Source organism: Dama dama, chromosome 1, assembly GCF_033118175.1.
Source record: "Dama dama isolate Ldn47 chromosome 1, ASM3311817v1, whole genome shotgun sequence".
Classification (NCBI taxonomy): Eukaryota; Metazoa; Chordata; class Mammalia; order Artiodactyla; family Cervidae; genus Dama; species Dama dama.
This window is the reverse complement of record NC_083681.1, coordinates 22,663,607-22,688,825: the sequence shown is the minus strand read 5'-3', so window position 1 is coordinate 22,688,825 and position 25,219 is coordinate 22,663,607. Positions and strand designations below refer to the sequence as shown.

The 25,219-nt window shown below is 47.8% G+C and overlaps 1 protein-coding gene across 1 annotated transcript; it reads left to right on the top strand.

Moving 5' to 3' along the window:
• The first annotated feature begins 385 nt into the window (after nt 1-385).
• POU2AF1 (POU class 2 homeobox associating factor 1) lies at nt 386-25,219 on the top strand. Its single transcript, XM_061144451.1, has 5 exons — nt 386-586; nt 19,067-19,218; nt 19,757-19,799; nt 19,884-20,149; nt 23,120-25,219. Exons 1-5 carry the CDS (start codon nt 571-573, stop codon nt 23,432-23,434), a joined length of 792 nt encoding a protein of 263 aa, XP_061000434.1. The 5' UTR covers nt 386-570; the 3' UTR covers nt 23,435-25,219.

Below are 25,219 nucleotides of genomic sequence, written 5' to 3'. Positions count from 1 at the left end.
ACCCGTGTCCCCTGGGAATCGCATTTCCCGTCGAGCAGGGCCCAGGGCGGACGGAGTGCTGGCGACACCCGGGTGTGGTGGAGAGGCCTGAATGGGCGCCACAGAAAACCCGGGCTTTCCAGGGGGTCTCAGGGCCCCTCGCGGGCGCGGAGGGGGACACACGGCTGGACACACCTGCTCACGGAGTGCACACTCACGCACACTTGCCCGTGCCCCGTGCACCCCGGCCCACTCTGCGGGCCTCGTCCCGGCGCCCACGGCCTCCAGGGCCGGGCCGTCGTGCAGATGCGGCCGCTGGGCCGCGAGCGAGCGTGACGGGGTGGCGGCCGGCGGGCCCGCGAGGGCGCGCGGGCGGGTGAGGGCGCCCCACCGGCGAAGAGGTGCAGCGGCGCCCGGGTGGGAGGATGTGATGACGCGGTGCCCCCGCAGCGGGAACTCGGCCTTTAAAAGCCGAGGAAGCAAGCCTCCGAGCAGGCGGTGGCTCCACTGGAGGCAAGCACACCCGGGTCTCACATTAAAGAAGCCAAACTGTCTGCTTCAAAGAGAAAAGGCAACATCCTGTCGCAGGCCATGCTCTGGCAGAAACGTAAGTGGTTTGGGCCGTGGCTGCCGGAGCCGTGTCAGCGAGGGAGGGCCGGGGCTCCAGCAGGCAGCCTGAGCCGGGAGGTGCCGGGGGTGACAGGCGGCGGGGTCCCGGTCCCCAGCCAGGGCGGCAGAAGGGCGAGGTGGGCGAGGTGCAGCCCAGTGGAGAAACCGACCTGTGAGAGGTGATGCTGATTTTCCAGGTTGGAGGGGAACGAACGAGTGTTCCAAGGTGGGACAGCTCATCCTCTCTCCCACACGAATCACTGTGGTGAACAAAGGGCAGCTGATGATTCACCGAACAAAATTTGGAGGGGAAGGCAGTGGAGAGCTTTACCTGAGTGGCTTTACTTTTATAAACAGCTACTCTTCAGCCTGTGGTTCAGTTCCGTGGGCCCGTTCCTCTCTGGGTTACTGAGCTTTCTGCCAAAGTCACAGTGTGTCGCTGACTGCATGGGGAGGATGTGGAAACTCGGCTTGTCAAGCCTGTCCTCAACTGCTCTCCTATCTTGCCTCACACGGGTCATTCTTCGCCTCCTGTGGCAAGGCTCCTGGGTTCCTGCGCAAGGGGGCGTGGGTTTACCTGGAACCCTAGTGTTTATCCCTGGAGTTGGATGGAACATCTGTGAACTTTATTTTCCACATGTGGGACTGAACAGACACTCCTGTTATTAATAATTGAAGTCACACAGAGTTTTTCGGCAGCATTCCTTTCTCAGAAAAACAAAGTCAACTCAATAGCCTCGTGAGAGCTGAACCTTCCTGGGGCTCAGTTCTGTACTTCCTCAAGAAAGAGGTACCAAAAAATTGCTCTGTCTTTTTAAAGGTACTTAGGTCTTTAAAATGCCTTTTAATGAATTCAGGTACACCCTACCTCAAGCGAACGTAATACAAAAGAACCTAGGTTTACAGAAAAAGATAAATTAGGGAGCTTTATTTTTTACACAAGATAGTCTGTTGGAGCCCTTGAAGTTCTGAAAACATGTCTTCATTTAGACATAGCTTACAGTCACTTTATCAGCAGCTCATTGTTTCCTTTATTTCTTGTGTAAATTCTCCAAGAGTTGAGCTTGTTAATGTGTAATGTGAAGGAATGATTTCAAAGTTTCTGAGATTGTAAAGTCTCATCATTGTTTGATGTTGGCAAGATGCAATTTTTTTTTTCTTCAATGAAAAGAAGTGAATTCTAATTTGGGTTTAAGAATTATAGGAACCCTCCAAGATACCTAGGGATATTCTAGTATGGATAGTGGCTATTGTTCCCAGAAGAAGGGTGGAGCAAGATGCTCCCCTTCGGGGGCAAAGGCAGACGGCCCTGTGGAAATGCATTAATGGTGGCAGGTGGGCAATGATGTCCCTCCTGGGAGCTGCTGAGCCTCCGTGTGCCCTGTCCCTGACCCTTAGAGCTCAGTCTGTGGGTTTTATGTGAGCCCCTGCAGGGACTTCTGCCCTGGTTCCTACCTGCTCAGGGCAAGTCACTTTCTTCTTTTTAACCCTCAGGTTTCTTATATGTAAAATAGGGTAAAAATGATACCCACCAGTTCCACAGAGCTACCCTGAGTAAGCTGAGACGCCGTTGAGATGCTGTTGTCTGCTGTGGTTCTGCTTCAGTGCCTGAGATATGGGTTGCTTCCTTGTGTACATGAGCTGCCCTGTTTCCCGCTCTTGGTTACACACTGCGTTTTTCCTTCTTCAACTTCTCCTAAGAGAGTAACAGTTTCTTTTTAAAGGGATGCTAGAGGTATGTTTCCTGCTCACTCCCTGGAGGTCAGTCAGGTGCAGCAAAACTCCATCCCCAGGGAGACCACGTTGTAAGTTCATCCCCGGAATAGCTGTGGTGAATGATTCTACATGTTCAGATATACATAATCAAAATTCGTATTAATTGCTCTTTAGCACTTTAAAGGGAATTAGGAAAGGCCCTGGGCACTGGACCCACCCTCTTACCCCAAGTGAGGCCCTTGTCTAGGGCACTGAGGGTACCTGGGTGACTAAACCCTGTGGGAAAACCAGTAAAAACAGGGCAGCGTTGTCAGCCCACTTAGAATCACCTGATAGAAGGTCAGAATTTGAAATCAGACACCAAGAGTGCTGAAAAGGCACTTTCTTTTTTCAGAAAACACCCTCGAGGCATGAGCTGAAATGACTGTATTATGGGGTTCTGGAAAGGGTTAAGAAAACATTCACTTTGTAGATGTTGTCTCCTCCCTACTTGGCCCGTGACCCCTGTTTGTAGACTAAATGTGAACATGGGCTTTGATTCAGATCAGCCCCTAACTGTGGGCACACAGAGGCAGAAATCCTCAAGCCACAGCCATGAATCTGCGATTTGCTTGACTGGTCAGTTGGACAAAGAAGTCATGCTCCCTGCAGATCCACTTGCTGCCCCCTCCCCTCAGGTTCTGCACTGGGTCCAGCAGGTCCCATGTGGATGTGAAGGACTGACGTCCACCCAGCAAGAAGCCCTTCTTAAGTCCAACTAGTAACAGTGCTGTAGAAAAGCAGGCACGGTGCAGTGAGACAGGCCTGGGTTTGAAAGTCGTCTCTGCAGCTTAATGATTTAACCTTTTCACCTTCTTACAAATCTGGAAAATGGGGTTCTAATGCTTGCTTTACAAGGTTTTTGTCAGAACAAAAGTAGAGAATAGGGAAAGTGTCATCAAGTCTCCTGAGTATTAATGACAGTGGTACGAGAGAGCACTATCCCTCCTGGGACACCTCCCGTGGGCCCATCTTGAGTAATTTAGGGTTATGCCAAATCTTTTCCAGTCCTTTCCCACACTTTGATTAGAATAGTTAAAAGGCATATCAAAAGATTTTTGATTGATAGGACCTACATACAGTTTTCCAAGGGTCTGAATCAGACAGGGGTCTGCAACTGTGGCCTCAGTGACAAATCAGTCCCACAACCTGTTTTTGTAAATAAAAACTGATTGGGGCATGGCCATGTCTATTCATTTACATATTATCGAGGGTTGCTTCTGTTTTTGATACAATGAAACAGTCGAGTAGGTGCCCCAGAGACCATATTGCCTGCAAAAGTAAAACATAACTATCTGGCCCTTTAAAACAAGATTTTCTGATCTCTGGGTTTAAAATGATTTATGTAGTACTTTAGGTGTTCATTTCTCTGGGGGTTCTGAGTTACTGGGGGCTTGCACAATGACAACACCCATGGGAGATAAAGCTAACAGTCAATTGATGACATGATTTACACGATGCTGAAAAGTTTGATTTGGTTGACTTCTTCTTAAAGGCAATGGAACTGTGTATAGTAGACTCAACACTACTTGTTAGAAAATGAATGAATTGAATGACTGTTTTTTTAAAATTGTTATTCATGTTAGAGAAAGATCTACATTATAACAAAAGAATGGCTTGACTGATTTTCTGTGAACTGACTGCTTGACTTGATGTCCTATAGATTTGGCTTTGATGTTCCTTCATTGTAGTGCTCAAGGAGGCATCTTAAGAACAGGGTATACTTCTTATGAAATTATTATGGCATGAATATTTAATTTCAGATAACTTGAACAGAGATTCACCAAATAGATAAATTCAGGCCTCAAAATTCTCTGTAAGATAGAATTCTATACTTTACTCCAAGGTTCCTCTAGATAGCCAACTTTTTGAGAGCAGTTAAAAGTACAGTTAAAGATAAGAAAAACTTGTTATATGCATACAGTATTTGGAACTCTCCTGCATAAGTTCAGATGAACTTATAACTAGGAGTAATTTAGGTCTGTGGACTGCTTCTAATATTTCTATTCTGTTACAACCTTTAGTAATATGCCTAATAAACACCCTTGCTTCTTACCAAGTTTATCTATTGATTCAGTGGTTCTCGTTGATAAAGACAATTAGGATCCACAAGATGGTCAAGAATTCACTGCACAGGAAGAGGTTGAATAAGTGACACACATCAGCTAAACATACAGAGTAATCAGTGGAAGAGCTGATGTCTTCAAGGTGGACACTCTACTTCTTCTCCCTCTATTAACTAGATAAGAAAGCCAACCTTGCCCCCCTCTACAGCTCCAAAGTTCTTGAGTCAGAGGTTTTGAAAGCTCCCTTCTGATTCAAAGCTGCATATCTGGTCTGTTGTGAGGCACAAAAAAGAATCAAGATTGTCCACACTTATTAGCTAAATACCTGGACATTTAATTCACTTAGAAGTCCTGTAAATTTTTGCGTTTAAACATTCTTATTACAAAGTAAAGATATTAGGTTGTTTTTCACCTTCTAGTTTATTTCTAAAGTAGCTTATTTCCCACTAAATGAAGCTGTCCACCAATTTCTCACTTTGAGCCAAACAACCAAAGTTGGATCATTAGCCAACTAATGTTGCTAATTGTGATCATTAACATAATTTTCAGCTTTATGAAATGCTTAACGACATTGTGGTTTTCTCATTTTTGTAGAAAAACTCCTTGCTAAGAGTGGGCCTGCCTGGGATGGAGAGACCGCCTCTGAAACCCTCTTGTCCTGGTTGTGTGTTGTTGGTATTGTTCAGTCATGTCTGACTCTTTGTGACCCCATGGGCTGCAGCATGCCAGGTCTCCCCGTCCTTCACTGGTTGTATGAGGCTATGGCAAAAATTATTCTTGCAGGAAGGAGACTTGGATTCCACTTTCCAGTCTCTGGGTAATTAGGTGTGGGGCCTTAGAGAATGCCACCTAACCACTCTGGGTTGCAAGTTGGCCAGCTATAAAATGGGACTTCTCTTTTCCTGGCTGAGGGCAAGGGGACTGAGCTTGACTAGAATCCTTTTCCAAGTTGAGTTGCTGAGTCTTCATGAGTACTTATTCAAAATAGATACATATTTTCAAAAGAAAAAAATGAGTATTTTCAAATGCATCCCAGGTGATTCTAATGTGCAGTCAAGCTGAGAACTGCTGACTTGGAGGCTGAAATTGATGGCTTCTGATATCCTTTTGGACATTGCATTACTGTGAGTATAGCAGGTTCAATCCTTTTCGTGGAGTAAACATCAGCTATGGGGTGCTAAGGGCTTACCTGGTGCCATGCTGTCTATCAGATATTCTCTTTGATCAGTTTGGATTGCATTTGACTGCTATTGAAATGGCCAGAAAATACATGGATTTGAATAAATAGGAAAAGTGGTATACTTTCTCTTACATGGAAGTGGTGCATAGTAGCCTGCAGGGCTATATGGAAGCTGTAAGTGCCAACAGTGTCTCAGGCGACTTCTGTCTTTTTGGTCTGCTGGCCTTGGCATGTGGCCGTCGTCCTCAAATTTGCCTGCTAGTTGCCCTGTAGCTCCAGCCATCACATCTGTGTTTCAGACCATGAAGAAGAAGAATAGGGAAAGGCAAAAAGATCATGCTTCTCTATCATGTCCTTTCCCCACCAACGCACAACTTCTGCTGACATCTAATGGCCACTCCTATCTTTGAGGGAGAAATAGGGCCATTGTTTAGTTGGGCACGTTGTCAATCCTCTAAAACATAGGGGTCGATAGCAAGGAATGAAAGGGCAGGTGTTGGGTGTGGCAACCGTCAGTCTTTGCCACACTCGAATGTATTATCTCATTTAATCCTTGTAAAAGGTTCATGAGGTGGGTTCTGTTTTAAGCTCTATTTCATAGAGGAGAAAACGAAGCTTAAAGATGAGTCAGTAACTTACCCTGAGTGCTGTCTGGCTCACCTGTCCTGTCCCTCTTCCCGAGGCTCTTGCCTCATTCATGGGGCTTGGGAGCTTGCTTTGGGGGAAGTGCGGACCTTTCACGTTAGGTGAAAGACCATGTCACACGTGGGGCACTCCCGCTGGCAAACGTCTGTTCATACTTTGAAAACTCGTTTTTGGCGCATGTGTTTCAGCTTGAAGGAAATGAAGTCTTTGCTTTCCTGCTATACCTCCTTCGCTGGGCTCTCTGCAGATATTTTAGCTGCAATGGCAGATTCAAAGGGAGAGGGAAGGACCTAGAATCTCCCCAGAATAACACAGCCCATGTGTTTTCTGGGCAGCTCTGTGTGGAAGCTTGTACTAGGAGCCCAGGCTTTTGTCTTCTCTGTACTTCTTTCACTCTGAACCGTCTGGACTTTGGAAAACTCAGTCTGTCCCTTCACGTGTGTGTGTGTGTGTGTGTGTGTGTGTGTGTGTGTGTGTATAAATAAGGCATGGAAAGCCAGGTTTAGGGGATTATTTTGATTTACAGAGTGACAGCTCTGTTCTTTCTTTCCTCTTAATGGTTTTAAAGCTTAGCCCCTGGGGCATGAGTTTGAATCCTGGCCTTATGCCTCACTGGTTGTATGATGCTGGTGAGTCCCCCTACCTTGCTCTGCTCCCGTTTCCTTATACGCACGGTGGGAATGCAGTTCTTCATAGGCTTGTGGTAAGGGTTTACTACCGTGCCTGGCATTAAGTTAACACTCAGTAGCTGTTAGTTACTGTCATTATTTTCCTGTTCTCTCTCACATTACCTCTGAGGACAAAGTTTATGCAGCTAAGCCTACATTGCAGTCTGTATGACATCTGAGTTCTGCCTTTTTTGTGTGAATTAGCAGGGTGCATATTTCCCATCTTGTAACTCATGATGGGGTTAGTGGTCAAGACTGATGGTGAAGCTGGCCATTCTGTGACCAGACTTGGAACTTGGGCTGCAGTTTCCTACCAGCCTCATAAGGGGGAATGGTGGCAGGCTTGTACTGACTGGCAAACTTGTGTTTGTTTTTTAAATTCACAAGATTGGAATTGAGGTGTCATAATCTAGCTTGAAGTCTGCAAGAAATAGCACAAATGATACCGAAAACTGAAACAGCAATGTGCTGCCTCCTTTTCTTAGTAATGGTTTCATTAGTATCACTTTCTGGGAAGAGCAGGTAGCCAGAGAATTACAGACCAGAATCATATTCAGACCAGGTGTTGGGACCAGAAGGGATCTGACCATGCTTAAGAAAAGCTGAATTCCTTTTTGGTTCTCTATCAAGAATCATACATTTAATTGGAAGAGGAGTGCAAGGATTGGTAAGACTTCCAGGACTGAGGAATGCTGGGAAGATAGTGAAGGGAAAGGGAGGCAGAGTGTTGAAGACAGAAGCAAGTTTTAATGCTGAAAGAAACCAATACCAACTCTAGAAAGAAGGGGATAGAAGGAAAATCAACCATCTATTGATCATCCCATGCAAGCCTGCATCCAGCCAATAATGGGATTGTTTCCAGCCAGAGGAATCAACCAGTGAAACAAGTTATCTTCAGCAGGAGGGAGAGGAGAATAGAATCAGGGAAGGTGTCACCGTGGAGCATGTAGATGGTTTTGGATGTGCCTCCTCCAGAATAAATGATGATTAGACTTCTTGCTTAGATTCTGGGGACAGAAAAGGGAGCTTAGAACATAAAATACTAGCATTGGGAAGGAAACCCAAGGCTCTGTATGCTGGTGTGTAAAACATTTTTGTCACCAACCCCTTTATTCCAACCAAAATCACTGCAGAACTCTGATACAACAATAAACATGGAGCAGTTTGAGGAGGATCTTGGAGCTCTGATTGCTCCTTCACCCCCAGACTCCCCCACTTTCTTCCTTTTCTTGGCAAAAATTCACTTTATAGACATCTTTACTCTATTCCAGAGTTTTAGATCACAGCCTGACAATTCTGACCTGGACCAGTCCTCTACTCTTAGCAAGAACCCTGATAGCTGGTGACAGGTCCTTGGTTTAAATACTTCCAGGGTAAGGACCTCACTCCTAGAGAAAAGTGAGTCACTGTAGAACTTGTTGTATTGGTCTCCATGAAGCTCTGAAGCTATGAAAAGTCATGTTTTCAGTCTCCATAGCTACCTTGTGAATAAGGAAGGGGGTACATTCCTCAAAGTTTGACCAAGTGATGCCTTTCCCAAGCTTGTTGTTCTAACTTCTTCAGTATCCTTCACAAGGGATTTCCCCCACATCATAAATTTACCAGTTAGTAAACTAGAGACTTAAAACAAAAGCTCATTTTGACTGGCAGTTATATTCACATCATGCGTCAATTATTAGGGCTACCTTCACTCATGTAGGCTGTACCCGGGGCCACCATGAGCCTTATGTCTTGGACAGTTGGGCCTGTCCCAACTGTATACCCAGCTTTGGGTATACCCAGCTATACCCAAATGTGTAGCTGATGCTGGGTCTAAAGAGTCCTTCCTCCAAGGAAATGGTCCCCACCTGAAGGTCTCAGGAAAAATTTTTTTTTTTTTTTGTAGGAATCCTTTTGGTCTTAGAAATCCCAAACTAGATATTGCTTAAGTCAAGGAACAAACAAGTGAATGTCCCCTCCTCCAGCTCCTAACTATAGGTTCTTCCTGTTCTAGATTATACTGGCAATTCTAGATTCAGGCTTTGGGTCTCAATCTTAAAGAGGGAAGATGTACCTGTCTCCTCTGCTCCATCTTCTCACTCTGGTCCTGCCTTGCTATAGAATTTGGGTGAGAAGCCTGGGTTGGGTCACCCCTGGCTGTCAGTCTAGGTCCTTCCCCTGTTTTGATCCCTGTTGCTCTAGATAGAGCTGAGGCAGTGCTCAGTATGTCAGCCAGAAGTTTGCCTTGTTCTAATAGGTGATAAAGCTCCCCTTTCTGTTCACTAAAGAGCCCTCCCTCATGTAGTTCCATGTTTCCATCCCACATGTGAGATGTGCTCCTAGGCTTCTAGCCCTTTAAAGATGTATCTGTGACAATGGCCTCAGTCATGGCTGCATCCCCGTCCTTTCGGAGATACATACAGGTTACTCTGTCTGCCACTCAAAAATCTTCAAGGTGCTCCTTCCTGGAGTAGTCCTTAAAAACTAAGATACACCACAAATTTAATCCTCTGGTGGCTTTGGAATTAAAAAAGATCTTCTGCTCAGCTCCTGATATCTTTACAAGAGGTCAGTGCCAGGATTTTCTTGGCTCTTCTCTATTTAAACATGCTCTGTTTGCACGTGAGGTCTTTGATCAGTTTCTCTGCAGCATCATTGCCCTCCCTGTCTCCTGAACCGGGCCATCCTGCTGCTGGGGACATCAGGCCCAAGAATCTGAGGGATGACTTCCATGAATACAATGAAGGCAGGTTGAGAAGGCCCTGGGTATATTGAGAATAGAGACATTCCGTATTAGGATGCAGCTGGATGAGGGCACGTCAGGGTCACTGTACCAAGGCTCCTCTTCTGATGAGTAATGGGCCACAGATTTTTGGCTGAGAACAAAGTAGAAACAGCCATTTCTTGAAAACCTATTACATACTAGGTGTTTGGTTAATTTCATACAGTCCTCATGATATTCCCATGAGAGGGAGATCATTATTTTCATGCCGCAAGTGGAGAAATGAGGCGCACACAGTTTACATTATTTGTCAAGGGTCACACAGTGATAAGTAAGCTATGTAGTAGACATTCCAAACTAGATCTGCTTGAGTTCCAAATAACACCACACCACTTTTCAGTGCCAAGGATTTTAGGGTTGCGTTAGATGCTTCTTCCCTTCCTAATTGATATGAGTCCATCGTTAGAAGGAGGTGGTCTCTGACTTCACTGAGAGTTGTTGTAGCCTGACTCAAAAGGCTCCCTGCAGATAGGAGTCAGAAAGTTAGATCTGAGACTCTCTAGAACTCCTGAAGCCAGCTTATTTCCATCTTGGAATCTGAGTTTCTAGGTCTGGGTCTTCCCCTAGGGGACTGATCTACCAGGACAGGATAAGTGAAACATTTTTGGGGTTTGTCCAGGGTCGCTAGGCTGAGGAAGGGTCCTGAATGTCTGGGGCTACTTTGTTCTATCTGCGGTTAGGCTTCCATGCATGGTGTGGGCTGAGCCCAACCCCAGAACTGTCTCATTGCACTGGAGACAGAACAGTTATGCTCAGACACTCTCCTCTTCATACAGCCCCTGGAGACAGGGGCCCCCAACTTGCTGCTCGTTCAAGCCTGACTGAACCAACTTGAGGTGAAAATGAGCCAAACAAGCCCAGAACACTTCAACTGTGAGGCAGATGCATCTCTGTCCCAGTTTGTAATTCTAGGTTTGCTTGTGCTATGATCTGATTAAGTCTACATACTCTACCGGCCTAGATGGTAAGCTCCATGATGGCAAGGACGTGGTTTGCTTTGCCCTGTTTAAAGAGCGCTCTACTAGGGTCTCCTTGGAACCCCGAGACACGGTATGTGAGATGGGAGCCCTTTCTGCTCTGGTGACCCCAGTTTCTGTAAAAGGCGGGCAGATGCAGCTGGTTTCTCAGGTGAACCTATCCGCTGTCATTTCAGTCAAAAATACCAAAAATAAAACTTTGCGGGGAATTGTGTGGGTCTCAGTTCTCGCCACTCCTCATGTGAGCAGACTGCCGGTAAGCTTCTCATGGACTTCGCTCTCCCTCCTCAGCTGGGAGATGTCGTTTCTTGCGGGAATTGGCAGTCGAGGGAGTGGTTCAGGCCCAGACTCCCAGCCTGGAGGGAGGAAGGTTAGAACTGAGCAGGGGACCATTTGACACCGACCTCAGTGTCGCCCAGAGGGATAAATGAGATTTGCCCTGGTCTGGGGAGGCAGAATGTGAGGCAGAAGTGGACTGCACTTGGAATCAGAGGTCCTGGGTTTAGTTGATGACACTGCTCTTTACAAGTGCAGTCCCTGGGCAAGTCATTGAATGTCTCTGAGCATCACTTTCCTCATCCGTGAAAAGGAGGGTGAGAGGAAGACTTTGTCTATTTCAGAAGTTGTGGTGAAAGCATTTGTGTCAAATTCTCTGCGAGCCACAGGACATCATGCAGAGGTGAGAGTAGTGATTTTGAGCTCTTGGGAGTTAAGATCGTAAGCAGGAAACACACAGACCTTTGGAAGTCCTGCACTCAACATACCCGAGTCTCCAAAAACAGAGGCCTCACACTGACACTGTCTCTGGGAGTTGGGAGCAGAATCCAAGAGCCTTCCATGCTCTACTTGTTCTGCAGGAGGATTGGAGGAGGGTGGACGGCTGGGTGAGCGATGCTGAGCATTCTTGGGGAGGGACACCTCAGCAGTAGAGCCTTTGAGGAAAGAGTCAGAAGGTTCTGACACTAGAGGTCACATGGCTAACTCCACCCAAGGTCATGGGTGGCTCATCCAGAACTTTTGGGACAATTCAGGGAATTCTGAGGCTGCAGAGTGGAATGTTCAGACAGGAGCTTGGTGAATGAGAAGGGGCTCTGGGTAAAGGGCTCTCTACTTAAGCCTAACATAATTCAGGTGTGGGTGTGCTAAGTCACTTCAGTCATGTCTTAACTCTGCGACGCTATGGACTGTAGCCTGCCAGCCTCCTCTGTCTATGGGATTCTCCAGGCAACAGTACTGAAGTGGGTTGCCATGCTCTCCTCCAGGGAATCCTCTCGACCCAGGGACTGAACCTGTGTCCCTTAAGTCTCCTGCATTGGCAGGCAGGTTCTTTACCACTAGCACCACCTGGGAATTTGGGAGGGGTCTAATCACCCTGGGTGTGTCCATTCAGTGCCGAATTTAGCTTCCTTTAAATAGAGATTACTTGGCCTCTAGACCCCTTGGATCTGGGACTCTACAGTCATCCTAAGTGTCCCTTAGGAGCGTCCTTGGCTCCTTTTATCAGGGTGTTTCCTTTGGCTCCTTTAGGCCTGGCCAGGTCAGGGGAAGTCCTAAGTGACCGAGGACCTCCTTATGCGTTCTCCATTACCTATGGTTGCTCAGTGAGCTCTGTGGGGGCTGATGGGAATATGCCTCTTAGAATGGGGACACAGGAGGTTTTGGGGGGGAGTGGTGGGAATACCAACCGTTCCCTTCCCTTCTGCAACTGGACCAGAGAACATGGGCTCAGCTTCCATATTTGAGATCTCCTGATGGAGACACCCTAGTCTACACATGAAGACTCACTCCTGTTTGGCTTACCAGCAGCCTTCAAGCAACATCAAATCCTAATTCAACTGAGGGTTCACTGTCCTGCATCTTGTGTACACCTTTAAAGCCACCTTTGTTGTCCATCTGTCTGTTTCTCCTTGGCCCTGTTATGTAGATTGCTAAAGTATGTGAGTGACACGTTGCTAATTCCTGGCTGCAGGGTCTTTCTCAGTCCAGACATTAGTGAATAGAAAACCTACATTTACATGCATGTGGGATCTCTTTATTGGCCGATGTTAAAAAAAAAAGTAAACTACAATCTAGTGTAAAGTGAGTGGGAAAACCATTCTATAGCGTGTCAAGTCCAATCTTTGGCCAAAGCCCAAGTTCTTTCTTCCAGTTAGGAAAAAAAATCAGCCATTGTCCGTGAATGCAAAGAACAAATTTAAAAATGTGACTCAGACCTTCACCAGCAACACTTGCAGTAGTGTTCAGTTAAGGATATGAATAATCCTTTAGCTGAATTGAGTTAAGCTTTCCCCGGAGTCCTCAACTATCTTAGGTCAAGAACACAAATAAGCTTCTTTTCATTAAAGTTCAGAGTGTCAGCAACTTTTAAGACTTTGTTTTTAGTTAGAAGCTAGGTTAGCCCTAGACTTTGAATGCCTTGAATGCCTATTGTTCAATTATTTGGTTTTGGTTTTGATATAAAAGAAAAAATTATTGTATTTCTCCTTAGTGGGTCTTTTTTTAGTTTTTGAAATATTTCTGAAGGTTCATCAGCAAAGGAGAGTAATATGTACTGTGGTTATTTTGGAGTGATCAATACTGGGTTATGTGTCCTTCTGGGCCAGAAAAGTTTTGTCTTTCAAAATGGTCTCATGTGGCTGCATCCTCATGTTTCAACCAGTCAGTTGTAAATGGGAAGCACTGTCAACGAGATTGTCAAGATGGGTGGGATGGGTTTCCCTTCCTGGTCCCCTGATGATGGAAGTGTAGGCTCAGCCTGAATCCCTTAGGGCAGTGGTCCCGACTGGGGTTCAGCGCATGGCCTGGCCCCGCTGGCTCATGGGAGATCTGTGACCGGACAATGGCTGGGAGAAGAGCGTTCTTTCAAGAATATCTTGGGGGCTGTTCTAGGTACCTTCTGCCTGAAGAGGGCTCTCTTAAAGCTGCCCCGAGGAGATGCCTGGGTGTTGGCTTCACTGGGACCTACCTTTTTAGTTGTAGCTTTCTTACTGTGGTGTGAACATGGTTTGCATGGGGTCATTAAATAAACAAGTGCTGGCGATTTTGCATGTTTCCTTGGTGATGTTTATCATACCTCATCAAGGAACCGAGGGCCATGTTTATTTAAATCAGCAGAATCCTATGTTCCCGAAGCTTGGTGCAAAGCAAGCCTGGGCCCACATGCAGCCAGAGTGCTCTCTCAGGTGACCCTTGGGCTCGACTCTGTCATGGTCTGTGCTTTCCAGTGGAACAGCAGCTGCAGGACTCTTATTTTTGTGATGTGGAGCATGTCCGGGTGTGTGGCAGGGGGAACTGAAATAGCCTCTGCTGACTTTTTATACCTTCAGATTTTTTCGTTGCTCATTTTGGAAAAGGGAAGCCCTCAGTGGGGCCAAATTCATAGGTTTTTCTGTAAATGAGTTTTGTTTTTCTCCCAAACAACATTGCCGACTGACTTGCAGTGGTGGAGAGATAATATGACTGAACTTCTCAGACTAAAACTGGAGAGTCCCCATGAGAGTCAAGAGGCTTGTGTTTAGGTGGAAGGAGTTTTCTCAGTGCTGGACATGTGGATACCCCCAAGAGAGGTAAAGGGTCTTCAAACCACAGGATAAATGGTGAGAAAACTTAGGTTTTGAGAGACTATTACCTGTATCTGCAATTCGATTGGGGGCTGTGAAAATCTCTGGTCAACTCTGCTTTGGGAAATTGGACTTTCATCTCTGCTTGTGTGTTATTTTGATCTCCAGTTTTGTGTTCCTTGGCTCTTCCTTTATTTAGTAGTATTATCTGAGGAAATTATTTTGATAATCTTAAGATTTTCTTTAGTTATTTTATTGAGGGACCCAGAAGACCCAAGGCAAAGCAATCATGACTTCAGACAAACTTATTTTCCTCTTCCAAATTTCTGTTTGTGGGCTCATTTCTCATGCTAGTGGCAGTAGGGAGTCCAGAGTTCACTGTGGAATTATAGATGGTTATTGCTGCTTCACAAAGGTTGGTATGAAAGATGCCAACTGCAGGTTTTCCACCTTGCAAATACACTTGGGCCACTGGGGTCCTGTGGGAATTGTGGGCCAGGAGGTCCTTGGGAGCTGTGGGAGTTTCATGACTGCAGTAGGAAGAGGTGGGGACCTCGAAACTTCTCTCCAGATGGTGGTTGTTCCAGGGCACACCTGTTGACACTGTGGGTTCCGAGGAAGTCCAGACCTCAGAGTGTGATGACCTCTGCTCACAGCAGCTCCCCAAGCCCTCTTTGTTCATTGATTCAAAACCAACAGGAGGCAGGAAGTTCTCACTTGCCAAGAAGCAGGAAGTGCCCAGGTGGCTGCTTTGCAGTCTGGCGGTCCCCGTGTCCACTTCCAGGGAGGCAGTGGGGTCCGGAGTCCCCCTGTCCCTTCCCCAGAAGTGTATCAGCAGATCAGTGGGGGCTGAACCGTACACCTCTCTGAGGTGTGTGTGTGGGGGGATCATGCCTTTCTTGTGCCCCAGCTGAATGAAGTGTGACCACCATGCTCAGACCCCCAAATAACTCTATCCCTCAAGTTTCTCCTGAGTGCACAAGGCCTCAGGCCGCACGGTCTGCCTAAGAATAGCTAGAAACTCAACCAGAGACCGGTGTAGGTTGAGTGATATGGGCGTGAACCAATCTGCTGGAGCTGTGGGGAACCCTGAGAATGGGAGACCAGAGTGTGCGAGGGCAGGCCCCCCCCCCCAACCCCCACAGTGTCAGGCCACACCTGGGGCCTGCGGTCACCACTGGCATCTTCATAAGGGGAAGTGGCAGAACTTGTGCTGGAGGGATGCAGACAGAAGGAAGGTTAGAGGGACTCAAACACGTCATTAAGAAGTAGCTGAAGGAAACAGCATGGGAATCATTCTTAATCAGTTGTAGAGGTCGTCACTAACTATAAACAGAAACAAACTAGCTCTGTCCAGAGGGGACAAACATGAACAATATTCCTATTTTACTACATCCTGAAGCACTTGAGAGAGAGGTTAAAATTCATGAGCCCTGTCCTCAGTGAGTTGTTGATCACTGAGAAGCACAAATGCGATCAGAACATGGGTTCACAGTGGCTTTTTATGGCCGTCTTAACCCCAGGCTCTTTGCAAACCTAGGTTTAATTTTTATTTATACACTGATGCTTGATACTATGGGAGGAAATCACAATCAACATATGGTAATTCAAATATTAATAATAAAATTTGGCTATTTTTAAAAAATCACCAGCCAGTGCCTGATGCTATCTGTATTATTTTCCCCACTTCTTGCTGTGTTAATTTAGTTTGCATTAAATTATTCTAATGTTCTCACTCTTTCTTGGAATCCAAAAAAAGAAATAGCTGAAGGAATGGAATGTTTGTTCCGACTCTATAGGGCACCTCGGATCTGTCTTCAGTTGCTGGGAGGGGACCCTGCTACAAATATCAATGATGATATTAGCTCACATTTATTTAATGCTTTCTCAGTGTAAGCTCTATTCTAAGCATTTACATGTAATTCTCAAATTACCTTACCAAATACAAACCATTGTGATCCTCATTCTGCCCATGAGAAAGCTTTAAATGGATCATGAATTGTGAGTTTAATTAGAAGGTAACGCAAAGGAAAATGCTGCTTGTCACCATGAGGCAGGTCAAGTAGGAGCAAGAGCTTTCTGACAGCACTCTCTAGAGGAAAGTGGATGTGGGTGGGGAAGAGGAAGGATAATAACATGTGTTGAATGTTGACCACATGCTGGACATGGCTTTGGAAGCTTCCTATGTATTGTTTCAGTTAATCCTCACAAGAACCGTGTACGACAGGAACTATTAGCCCCATTCTACAGATGAGGAAATTGAGGCTCGGTATGTAAATCAACTGAGACCTTTCCACCTGAAACTCATAGCCCAGGTATCTTAGGCTCTAAAGTCCTTTGTCACTGCTGCTTAAACAAAGATGATGGTGCACAGAGGTCCCAGGGCGCAGGTCCCAGGCTGGCTTTCTCTGCTATACACTCCTGCTTCAACCTGAATTTCACAAGTTGTAACTGCTTTATCATTCATCTGTCCCACTAGACTGCAAGATGCATGTGGGCAGTGGCCACATCTATCTTGTTCAGTGCTGTATTCTCAGCACCCAGAAATATTTGAAAGAATAAGTGAATATCAGTAAGGATCCCTTGTTATGACAGGGGATGTTAGAAAGAAGATAATTAATCTCTTCTGGGATGTTAAAGGGAGATTAGGGATGAATTAGAAGGGATTCTAATCCCATCAGAGCTTCAGAATCACCGGAGGGATATTTATAAATACAGATTCATAAGCCCACATCAAACGCCCAGAATCAGACTGTTCGGGAGCAGGGTCTGGGTATCTGTCTTTTGTATCACTCTCCAGTCACTTCAGCTTACTTGGCCAGGTTCGGAAGCCCCTGTGAATGTATCTGAGTCTGGGGTCCTCTGACTCTCATGTAATCCTGCGGCTCTTGAACATCTCTTCCCTCTTCCCCCTGCTTCTCTGCCGGGGCTTCCAGGCCAGCCATGTGTGCGTTTGGAGCCGGGATGGAGGTCTGGTGCTGGTCAGGTTTGGGGTGTTATCAGCTGGGTATTTACTGAGCAAAGTTCGGTTAGGGCAGCGCTGTGGATCCGGGTTTAATAGATATCTGGGCTTCCGGGCTTTTGATTCAGAGCCCAGGTCCCTGGGCCCTTATCAGTGATACCATGTGCGCTGAAGGCCCCGTGCTACTTGCCTTTCTGGGCTGACCCAGGCCTGCCCTCCAGGGGTCCAAGGCACCAGGCTTCCCTCTGGGAGGGCAGACTGTCCTGCCCAGCAATGGCTGCTTTGGACTTGCTCTCCTGGTCGGAGAAAGCCCTGTGTTCCAGCCCGTGGTGCTTCAGTTTCCTGGCCTTGATGACAAAAGGCAGAGGGAACCTTCTCTGAGAAATGAAGCTGGATACTCTCTGGCCCCAGGCATATGGATCACCATTGGTTATTTGTCCTGGGGGCCACAGAAAACCTGGGAAGCACTCACTGCAGCCCATTCTAAATGTCCAGGAAAGGTGAAGGAAAAATGAGTTGGCAGCACATTTTAAGAAACCATCCAACCAATTAGTCAATCAATAACTTGTTAAGTTTATTATGGACATGCTACTTGGGAAGATATAGAGAAATAAGGTATACTATTTCACCTTGGGAAGTTTATAGTCTAGCTAGGGGCATAATAAATTTATAGCAAAAAAGGGATTACTAATTATTACATAGCAGACTACAGATTTATTTGAATGCTTGTATTTGAATTCTGTGAAAGTGAAAGTGTTCAGTCGCTCAGTCACGTCCAGCTCTTTGTGACACCATGGGCTGTAGCCTACCCAGGCTCCTCTGACCATAGAATTCTCCAGGCAAGAATACTGAAGTAGGTTGCCATTTCCTTCTCCAGGGCTTCTTCCCGACCCTGGGATCGAACCTGGGTCTCCTGCATTGCAGGCAGATTCTTAACCATTTGAGCCACCAGGAAAGCCCCTAATTCTGTCTCTGATTTTGTACTAAGCATGTACTGTGTGTGTGTGTGTGTGCTCGCTCAGTCGTGTCTGACTCTTTGCAGCCCCATGGACTATATAACCTGCCAGGCTCCTCTGTCCATGGAGTTTTCCAGGCGAGAATACTGGAGGGGGTTGCCATTTCCTTCTCCAGGGCACCTTCCTGACCCGGGAATTGAACCTGCGTCTCTTGTGTCTCCTGCGACACCTGGGGAGCCTGTGTTATGCTTCCCATTTACTGTGTCAGGGACTCCTTACGATGCTCCTTTGATAAGAAATTGCCAGTTGAGAGGCACAGAGAGATGTGCCTGTGACTCACCCAGGATCACACAGCTGGAAAGTGTCAGAGGCAAGTTTTGAGGCCAGTGGCTTCTGACTCAGAGTCCCTGCTCTTACACCATCCTCTGCTGCCCCCTATGATGAATTCTAACCTGTCTGGAAGTGTTGAAGAGATTGTAGGATGATGCAAAGTCTGTGGGTCCCGGTGGTCAGCTAGGAGGGTGGTAGTAGCAGTCTTGGGTCAGGAAGAATCTCAAGAGGTTGAGAAAAGTGAGAGGAACTTCTGACCCTGGGAGATCGCTGGTAGAGATGAGGAGGGCAGACCTTCACAGAAGGTGGAGAGGAGGAATCTAGACAGAGCTTCTGGTCCGACAGGCTCCACGTGGTGTTTAGTGTACAAAAAGTTTGGGGAATTGGATTGAGATCATGCTGTGGTGCTTGAGCCTGAATCGTCTGGATGGAGGGGAGCCTAGAAGGTTTGGGGCAGGAGGGGTGCTAACCCTGGGAGGAATGTCCTAGGAAGTCACGTGTGGTCCCGCACCTTCAAGCACAGTTTAGGTGAGCAGGCAGACCCTGGAGGAGAGCGGGCACCTTGGGCTGGGGTCTGTCTGTACAGGGAGACGAGTACCAGTGATGCTGTCTTTGCAGCCACAGCTCCAGAGCAAACCCCGGCCCCACCCCGGCCATACCAGGGCGTGCGTGTGAAGGAGCCGGTGAAGGAGCTGCTGAGGAGGAAGCGGGGCCATGCCAGCAGCGCGACGTCGGTGACGCCGACTGCAGTGTCGGTGACGCCGACTGCGGTGAGGGGGCTGCTGTGATCAGAGAGAGAGAGAGTGTGTGTGTGTGTGTGTGTGTGTGTGTGTGTGTGTGTGTGTGTGTGTGTGTGTGTAGGGGGTGGGGCGTGGTCCAAGGGGGCCAGGCGGGGTGTATGTCCGTGCTCCATGGGATCCTCAGTGAGGGTATGAGGACCACACGTCGCAGAGGTGTGGCTGCTGGAGATTGGGCCCAGGGCAGAAGAAGTTGAGTCACTTGAAGTGGGGTGAGGAATCCCACTTGGGCAGCAGTGGTCTCACACGTCCTGACAGGATTTGAGGGTCCCCCTGGCACAGGGTGAGACCTGTTACCTAAGTGCACAGCATTCTTGTTCAAGAAACACCCGCCCCCTGGAAAGTATAGGTGGTGCTGGTTGGGTCGTGGGGCAGGTGCTTGTTCTGACGAGGGGGGTTCTTGCCCTCCATCCGCCTCCTTTGTTGCCCTGGGACCCTCTGGACGAGCTTCCTGCAGACAACTTGCTAGAGGTGGCTGAACCCTGCACCCCATCCTCCTTCCCCCCTCTAGGTGATGCTGCCCCACCAGCCCCTGGCGACCTACACTGCAGTGGGTAAGAGCTCCCCGCGGCCCCGGCCTCCTCCCAGCCCCTGGTCTGGGTGTCACGGGCAGCTCTGTAACCTCCTCCTTCCCACAGGTCCTTCCTGCCTTGACATGGAGGTCTCTGCCTCCACAGTGACGGAGGAGGGGCCCCTGTGCGCAGGCTGGCTCTCCCAGCCCGCCCCGGCTGCCCTCCAGCCCCTGGCCCCGTGGACGCCCTACACCGAGTACGTGTCCCACGAGGCTGTCAGCTGCCCCTACTCGGCTGACATGTACGTGCAGCCTGTGTGCCCCAGCTACACGGTCGTGGGGCCCTCCTCGGTGCTGACCTACGCCTCCCAGCCGCTCATCACCAATGTCACGGTATGTCACACGAAGGCATTTATGCAGAGGGTGCCCTTCTAGAACCTGGGCTGATTTCCTGCCCCTGAGCTTCCTTGCTCTTGATGCCCAGGATAATCAGGTCATCTAAGCCCACCCTGTCCTCCAGGGTAGAGTGTAAGGCGATCTGACACTAGAGACAGAACTCAAAACACTACCCTGTAGGTGGTTCTCACTCCATCCGAAGTATAGTTTTCTGAAAAGTTGTGTCACGTGTTGCTCACCCTAGAAATTTTCTTACAAACCCCATTATTGGGTGAATGGTTCAGGGAGGCCTTCTTTCATTCCCAGTGACTTCAAAGGTCTCCCATACAAAGGCTGACAGCCTCCTTTATCATGCCTTATGCTCCCTGGGCTGGCACGCCCACCCGCCTGCTGGTCTGCCCTCACTCCCCTGCTGCCTCGGACACGGTGAGCCTCAGGGATGGGTCTTAGTTTTTCCTGAATGGGGAACCAGGTGAAGTTTGCATGGGGTCTCTTGCCAGCCTCTCCTTTCTACTCAGATGATTTAGGGGGTGATTATTCACCCAATACTGGGATTTTTCAGAACATTTCTAGGCTGAGCAACACGTGACACAACTTTTCAGAAAACTGTGCTTTTGATGGAGAGAGACCCACCTGCAGGGTAATTTGTTGAGTTCCACCTCTGGTGTCAGGTTGTCTGACACTCTGCCCCTTCATTCACTAGCTTTGTGACCCCAAGCGCAGTGACTTAATGCTCTGAATCTCAATGTTTTCATCTGTAAAATGGGAATACTAATGAAAGGGTTGATGTCATGATCGATGGCCTATGCACCTAGACTGCTTAGAATACTTCTTGGGTTCATCCTGGTTTCCAGAATACAGAAAGCACTCAATAGATACGAGTTATTATGATTGCCTCAAAGTTGACCAATAGCATAAACCAAGTGCTATCCTCAAGTGCTGGATAGGAAAGAAAGGGTTTGCTCCCCTAGGAATGGAGGAAGGAAGAGAAATAGTTTTATGTGGATGGTGCCTGTTTGACCAAAGGAATGGGACTCTCCCAGGTGTTCAGAGGGGAAAAGACAGTGGTTACAGCCATATCCAGCACCGGTCCAAGGAAGGCTGTGGGAGGCAGAGCGAGGCTCTCATGAGTCACTGCAAAGCCCATCCATGATGAGCTTGCTTTGGTCCCCCAACCCCCTCTGTTTACCTCAAGGTCCAATGTTGTCCTGAAGCTCCTCCCCTTCAAGCACCACCCAAGTCTGGGTTGCAGGACCCCTCCCCCTCCATGCCCACCCGCTGCTCAGCAAACCAGTGGTGGGACCTGAATGATGGTGGATGGGAAGCAGTTCATTCAACACCCCTCCCAGGCAGCTCATTTCCATATTGGAGGCCTAGAGTGGGGTGGGGAGTGGTGGACACAATGGTTCCCAACCTTTTCAAGACCAAGAATTCCTTTCATTATTTATCCTTTTCATCAGTCCTACCTCTTGCTTTGAAAAGTTCTGTGTATCAAACAAACCATATTTATTAAGAAATAATTTATTTGTTTTGCCATTCTGTAAATTAACTCATCAAAGCTGGTTAGAGCTAACAATTTCCACTCCTGATCCGCAGGAGATAAGACCTGTATGAAGGGTTGATGTAATTCTATCCCTGAGCCAAGAAACCTGCAGTGGTAGTTGACCTGCCCAGGTTTATGTAGGATTTCCATTTGGATTTTTTAAATACTAGAAGTGATAAGGCTTTGTTGGGAGGCCGAAAGTCCTCTGAGACCCTTTCTGGCTCTATTCTTCTATAGAAAAATACCCTAAAGCCTTGCTACTCAAACTGTGATCCTTGGACCTGCTGCATTGGCATCACCTGGGATCCTATTAGAAATGCAGATTCCAGGTCTGATCAGACCTCCTGTACCAGAATCTGCTTTGCAGCAAGGTCCCAGAAGATTGAAATAAGCTCTTCCCCAGTGGTAAAGAATCCACCTGCCAATGCAGGAGACACAAGAGATGTGGGTTCAATCCCTAGGTTGGGAAGATCCCCTGGAGTAGGAAATGGGAACCTGCTCCGTTATTCTTGCCTGGATAATTCCATGGACAGAGGAGCCTGGTTGGCCACAGAGAGTCAGACATGACCGAACACACAGTACTAATGACTCTAACAGCTTGTTCTCAAGACAGAGTGGCCACTGGAGGAAATGTGACAGGGGACAGAGGGTGATGGGCGAGGTTTTGGCCTCTTACACACACATCATTCCTTGCAAAGACAGCCCTCCCCTCCCTCCTTCCTCATCAGTGGCATCCAGGCCCTGGTTTTGGCAGCCTGAGCTGGGACTTGTAGGATGGCTGCCATGCAGGTGAAAGATACTGTTTACAGAGCGCCTGGGAGAATGGCCCTGACCTTTGGCGGTCCCTAGAAAGGCCTCAGGGGACCCAGCTAAGCAGCAGCAGAGGCTGAGGTAATGGGAGGCTAGAGGAGCTGAGCTCAGGGGGTCCTCAGGATCCCACACCTGCTGTGTGGAGCCAGGACAGTCTTTGTGTCTAGGCACAGCTGTGGCCGCTTGGCAATGCAGCTGCTCTGCTGTGTGACAGGCTTGTTGTTTAATACGCTGTTTTATCATTGATTTTAAGATGCATGTCACCCCTCCACACACATATTTTGATATCTCTGAAATCTGGATGCATTTTCTATTCAGTGAAATCTGGAGAAGCATCTGTTCTTCGCTCAGCCCTGTGATGTCAGTCCTTTGGGTAATCTGTTTTACAGATGAGAAAACAGAGGCTTCAGGTGGGGACGTATGAGAGGGCATGTACCTAGTGAGTGACAGAGGAAGGGATGTGGAAGTTTGGCTTGGGGGAGGCTTTGCACAGGGGAAGGCAGAGCCTTCTGGAGTGAGAAGGGCTGAGGGGAGGGAAACAGAGATCCCGCAAGGACCGTGGTGAGCAGTGGGTAGCCAGGGCTGCTAACCACCCTGCGTCTCCCCCATCACAGACGAGGAGTGCTGCTGCGCCCACCGTGGGGCCCCCGCTGGAGGGGCCTGAGCACCAGGCTCCCCTCACCTACTTCCCGTGGCCTCAGCCGCTGTCCACGCTGCCCACCTCCACCCTGCAGTACCAGCCTCCAGCCCCAGCCCTGCCTGGGCCCCAGTTTGTCCAGCTCCCGATCTCCATCCCCGAGCCAGTCCTTCCGGACGCCGAGGACCCCAGGAGAGCCATCGGTTCCCTGACCATCGACAAGCTGCTTTTGGAGGAAGAAGATAGTGACACCTACGCACTCAACCACACGCTCTCCGTGGAAGGCTTTTAGGGCTGGCGCCCACCAGAGAGCCTCCTGTTCGGCACCCTGTTTCCTGAAACTGGGATTTAAAAATGAGCCTGGGATCAAACCCTCAGATTCATTTCTGCTTGAAGTTGCCATTTCATAACTACACTTTCTACCCCAAACTAGAATTGTAAACCAGACTTTCTCCCACCCTCTCTCCCTTCTTCCAACCCTCCCCATTTTTCTTACTCACCCTTTTTTATTTCTTTTTCCATTTCAGTTCCCTTTGAGGAAGGCATTAGGGATTTTAAAGATAGATTTGATGGCAGGTGTTGCCTAATTTCTGTGGCCCAGGATTTTCACTTCTGTCACGTTCCCTTCCTGGAGAAGGCCCCTTTCTTCAATGCCCCCCCGCTTCACGGTAGCTAGCAGCCCCACTGAGCCGTCTGCAGGCAGTGACGTCCCATGCTTTGTTGTTTTGAGATGGACGGGGTGCCCTGTGAGAAGACCAGCCCTGCCAGCATCTCCAAGCGCAGAACCAACGCCGGAGGCCTTGAGTGTCAGTTCCCACAATTGCTCCTTTGTTTGCTGTTCTCAGCTTTGGCCAGCTCTACAGTCTAGGCATCAGGGTCTCAAGGCCTGGGGCTCAGCGAGGTGATGGTGGGGGTTGGGAAGGAACATCAGAGTGGGTAGGGGCTGGACCGGGGCGGGGGGTGGACAGAGGCGGGGTGGGGGCTTGGAGTGCGTACATGGGGGAGGGCATGGGGGCAGGGGAGCGCAGAAGGACTGAGGAATGGTTTGCTTTAATTACTTCGTTATTAAGAAGGGGAATGTTCTTAAGAAAAATATAGCTTTAATAGATGGTTTTGCTGTTCTTCTTTAGGATACTTGCAAGGCCAGCTGAGTTTTCGTAAACAGAATGATTGTATATGTCTTTCCATGTCCAGACCCAGCGGGGCTGAGTGCAGGCCAAGATCCACTGAGACCATGGTTACTGGGTCCTGGCTGAATGCGGCCAATGTGCCTCTTGTACTTCCATAGACCACCCTTGTGTGGAGACAAGACCTCCCCGCCAAGCACCATCCTTCCTGGGGCTTCTAGAGCCTCAGTCAGAAGGACGGCCAGGTTTCATTTCCATTTTTGTTTTTATTTTTTTGCTGGAGAAACATCAGATTTGCAGGGACCCGAGCACATTTGCCACCAGGGTGCTCATCTCCCGAAAGTGGCTGTATTCGTGGGAAACTAGCATTAGTTGGAGGACTCCGTAGAGAAGTAATGGACTCTTCTGGGGAGTGACATAGATTTGTCATTTTAAATAACATTTTGGAGAAAAATTGCCTTTTTTTTGGATTTTTTTCAGCTTTGGATTTATTTTTGACTTAACTTTCTGGTATCTGCCTAAAGTCCCCAAAACAGATATCTTGAATTGTTTTATTCAGGCTTAATTTTTTTTAGATTTAAAAGCTTAAAATAGCATTTTAGATAACAAATTTCCATCTTTGTCAGCAGTGGTGTGAGTAGGTAAGAGAGAAGGAAGTCTCAGGACTGTTTGATCAAAAGCCCTGGTTTCCTATAAAAAACACTATGCAAGATTTTCCCACTTACTATTTGAAGCTTTGAGAACGTGCAGAAGCAGTCTCTATTAGGGAGTTTAAGTCAGCAAAACTAGCAAAGAAATAAAATAGAATACTTATTTGCTAAGATTGAAGACGTGTTTTTTTTTTTTCTTCTTTTCTTGAGGTCATATATCTTGGTTGTAACCATCCATCTACGTTTCTTCCTGGGGTTTTCTGTTAAGATGGAAACATTTTCAATAAAGATTTGCTCAGA

Bases quoted from the DNA above. Each gene is read 5' to 3' on its own strand.
- POU2AF1 (XM_061144451.1), top strand. The intron at 19,219-19,756 runs GTGAGGGGGCTG...TCCCCCCTCTAG, and splicing joins TGTCGGTGACGCCGACTGCG to GTGATGCTGCCCCACCAGCC. The intron at 20,150-23,119 runs GTATGTCACACG...CCCCCATCACAG, and splicing joins CGCTCATCACCAATGTCACG to ACGAGGAGTGCTGCTGCGCC.